The sequence below is a fragment of the Tupaia chinensis genome, unplaced genomic scaffold, assembly GCF_000334495.1.
Source record: "Tupaia chinensis unplaced genomic scaffold, TupChi_1.0 Scaffold000211_1, whole genome shotgun sequence".
Lineage (NCBI taxonomy): Eukaryota > Metazoa > Chordata > Mammalia > Scandentia > Tupaiidae > Tupaia > Tupaia belangeri.
Window position 1 is genome coordinate 858,960 of NW_006159686.1, and position 3,376 is coordinate 862,335.

Genomic DNA, 3,376 nt, shown 5'->3' on the forward strand with positions numbered 1-3,376 from the left:
CTGGACGTCGCGCGGAGGGCGGAGGCGGGACCCGACCCACGACCCGCCGTGCTGGGGACCCTACCGACTGGACCCGGGAGGGACGCAGTGCCGCTGAAGGTCACCTGGGTGTCGGGACACGGGGCCAGTTACGAAAAGACACGCCGTAGACACCTCCCAGACAAACCCTGGGCCGGCAGTGGTGAGGCGGCTGGACCTCACGTGGCCCTCGGCGAGGTTCGAGTCCTGCCTGGAGAAATACACCGGCTCTTCAGCGCGGGCCCCTAGTCCAGGGAGGAGAATGGAGAAGGGACTGCTGCTGGCGTTTCAAGAGGGTTCGCTTTCCTCCTCTCTGTTTTTGGAGCCCACGTACCCATACGCAAATTAAATCTATTACTGTAAGGGGAACAGAGTGACAGTGCCCTGCAGGGCCGGCCACCTGTTGGGAAGGCTCTCGTCCCCGTCCGGTTGAGACCAGAACACAAGGCACCACTGGCCCGGATGCTGACCGGGGAGAGGAGCAGGCGTCCACACTAGGGTCAGAGTACACCTTCACGTGGGAGTGAAGGGGACCACAGGGGCTCGTGGTCACCCAGGAGCCCTGTGGCCTGCTGGGCAGCCATCTTCCTCGGAGACGGGCAGGCAGGGGCGGCACAGCGAGGGCAGGGTGCCAGGGCAGCGATGTCCGGGCTGAAACGGAAGCTGGACAGACCACGGTGAAGCGGACATGGGTCAGCGTGGCCACTGGTGCCCCTGCCAGGCTGGGTCCCCTCCCAAGCCGTTCAGACACAGCACGGACCGTCAGGGCCACGTCTCATCCCGCACATGCTGTCCTGCGCCCACAGAGGGATGAGTTGGTGGACGCTTTGGACAGGCTGTACCCCCTACCGCCCGGGGTCTTACCTTAGGGCATGTGTGCTCCCAGGAGAAAGAGACAGAGACAGTAAGAGGGAAGGTGAGAGATGGCCACGCCACAAGCCCTTCTCCTCCCAGGATCTTGGGCATGCACACACGTGCCACCGGTGAGTTTCAAGCCACCAAGTCTTCAAACCTCGAACCGTTGGCCAAGTGGGAGTCCAGCGACATGCCCGCTATCCCACCTGTGGCCTCGCGGACTAACTGGCTAATGAGCAGCTCCCGACGGCTGAAAAGGTTCCGTCACTGTCTCACACCTGCTCCTTTCTGTGCCGGGGACCTCGGCCGACCGGGCCGGCAGACACGCACTTGTGCCGGCCCTCTGCACCCACTTGCAAACTGCCAGGACCTGCTCGGCTCAACCCGCTTCTGAGTGGGGAAGGCTGTGGGTAAGAAACAGACGCAAGAACACACACACAAGTATAGGAAAGCGAGGGTCAGGCGGCCCAGCTCCTCTGATGAGACGTGATCTCAAACCGGCCTCAGGTTTATTCTCTCAAAGGGCAGAAATGGGACGCGAAGAGAAGGGGGAGGAGCCGGCGGAATGCGGAGCTGTTTTGGGATGGAAGTCTTCTGATGTGGGGAGACGCCCCGTGTCATTTCTGGTCTTTGGGGGTGAAATCTGATACGCAGACGGCCCTGCTGGGGTGCTCATGGCACAGCAGCACCTCAGCACGGCCCAGAGGCCACGTCTCAGACGCTGCCCTCCACAGACCAGCCCCTGCCCGGGAGCTGCACGCCGGGGCCAGCTCTGCCAGGACTGCACCGCGGGGCGGCCGGCGAGTCAGAGCCGCACGGACAAGGCCCTGACCGCCCCGGTCCCGCGTGTGCAGCCTCCGTGTGCCAAGGTCCCGAGGAGGTGGAGGGCTGGGAGGCGCGGTGTGTGCCGGGACCACATGCTTCCCATCACGTGTGCACACAGTGCCCTGCCCGGTCAGCTCGAGGGGACGACAGCGACCAGCTGATGTGAGGGCTATGTCGCTGACTCCCGCTGGCTTGAAACACGCTGGGCGCATGTATGTGTGTGCCCAGAGTCCTGACAGAACGGAGTGTGGGTGGCCCCCCGGGGGGTGATTTCTCGTGGTGTTTCTGCTGAGGGCATATGCCCTAGTAGAAAATCTCTCCAAATGAAAAGGTGTTCACAGGAAGACCGCGGGCCTCGGGAGGTGTCCTGGGGACCAGAGGAGGGTGCAGCTTTGCTTTATAGCGCTTTCGGTTTTTCCCACGAGTGTGTCTCGTTCGTACGCCCCAAGATCACCAAAGGGGATCGAGACAGGCCACCTGTGACGCCATGGAGTCCCGCCTGGGGTGTCTGTGGTGGCTCAATCCGGCCCCCAGGTCCCAGGAGTTACTCCTCCAGCCTAGGCGGCCGTCCTCCGAGCACTGGCTGTCACAGTCCGGATCAGCGAGCAAGGTCTGCCCTGGGATGTCCCCAGACCACCTGTCCTAGTCTCTGGCTTCAGCTCATGGCCCCAGCCCACCCGCCCCTCCAATCCAGAGCCCTGTGGGCCGTGGGCCACTCCTCCTCTGGTCAGAACCCACACCCACTCGCTCCTACACAGCTCCTACCTGCCACTTCCCTGCTGGTCTCCAGACTTCCGCACCCCACACCCTCCACACGGGCACAGCCACCCGGCGGCCACACAGCCATGTGCACACGCACGGCCTCCCTGGAAACCCTCCCTCAGCCCTGGGCAGCCATGCCGGTTGCCGGCCCCGCCTGAGCCCTCTTCCTGCTAACAGCACCCTCTCGGCGTCAGCGAGTGCTCGCGGAGGGGTGCACGGCGTCTGACTTCCTGCTGCCTGTGGCGCAGAGCCGGCTGAGGCGCCCACCCCACGGACCAGGGGCCACTGCGGCCAGGGCTGAAGCCTGTCCCTGGCCCAGGCAGTGGGTACCACTCGGACGGTGCCACCCTCTGACCTCAGCTTGGAGCCACCGGGCACTTCCCACGCGCCCCAGAACCAGCTCACCAGCGAAGGGGTGGCCTGTCTCCGAGTCCAGTGCTGACCCAGCAGGGGCACATGCGTCTCGACAGCAGGACAAGGAGTCACTAGGCAAAACCTTATTTAATAAGAAAATCACTTCTTTAAAAAATATAGCGTCTTTACGTGCTAGGCACACGTCCTAACACATGGCTGAAAACAGATTCGAGGCGGGTTACTCCTGTGGCGAAAATGCAAAATGATACTGGGTCCTGGGATCCTGAGGTCATGACGCCGGGCCACGCAGACAGGTGGCCTCGAGGTGGTGACCTCGAGGTCTGGCCTCATGTCAAGGTGAGAAACGCTGCGGCAGCCCCGGCTCCCGGCCCAGGGTCTCAGTCCGTGTCTCCGCCCCCTTCGCTGCCCTCTGGGGGGCTGGGCACCTGCAGGAGAGGACAGGACACAGCTGAGGGCACGCACCGCCCTCCCGGGCACGTCTTTCCCGAGAGGAGCCCCAGCCACGCAGCCCCAGCCCCTAGTGGGGCCCAGAGTGAACACG

General features: G+C 63.6%; 1 protein-coding gene across 1 annotated transcript in view; it reads right to left on the minus strand.

Annotated features, from left to right (window-relative positions):
- Positions 1 to 2,942: 2,942 nt before the first annotated feature.
- The window catches only part of PUS1 (pseudouridine synthase 1), a gene marked incomplete at its 5' end in the record, with an annotated part of 8,990 nt that continues 8,556 nt past the window's right edge, over positions 2,943 to 3,376 (minus strand). The window contains 1 exon segment of the mRNA XM_027771408.1: positions 2,943 to 3,260. Within this exon segment, the coding sequence (XP_027627209.1) occupies positions 3,213 to 3,260 (48 nt within the window).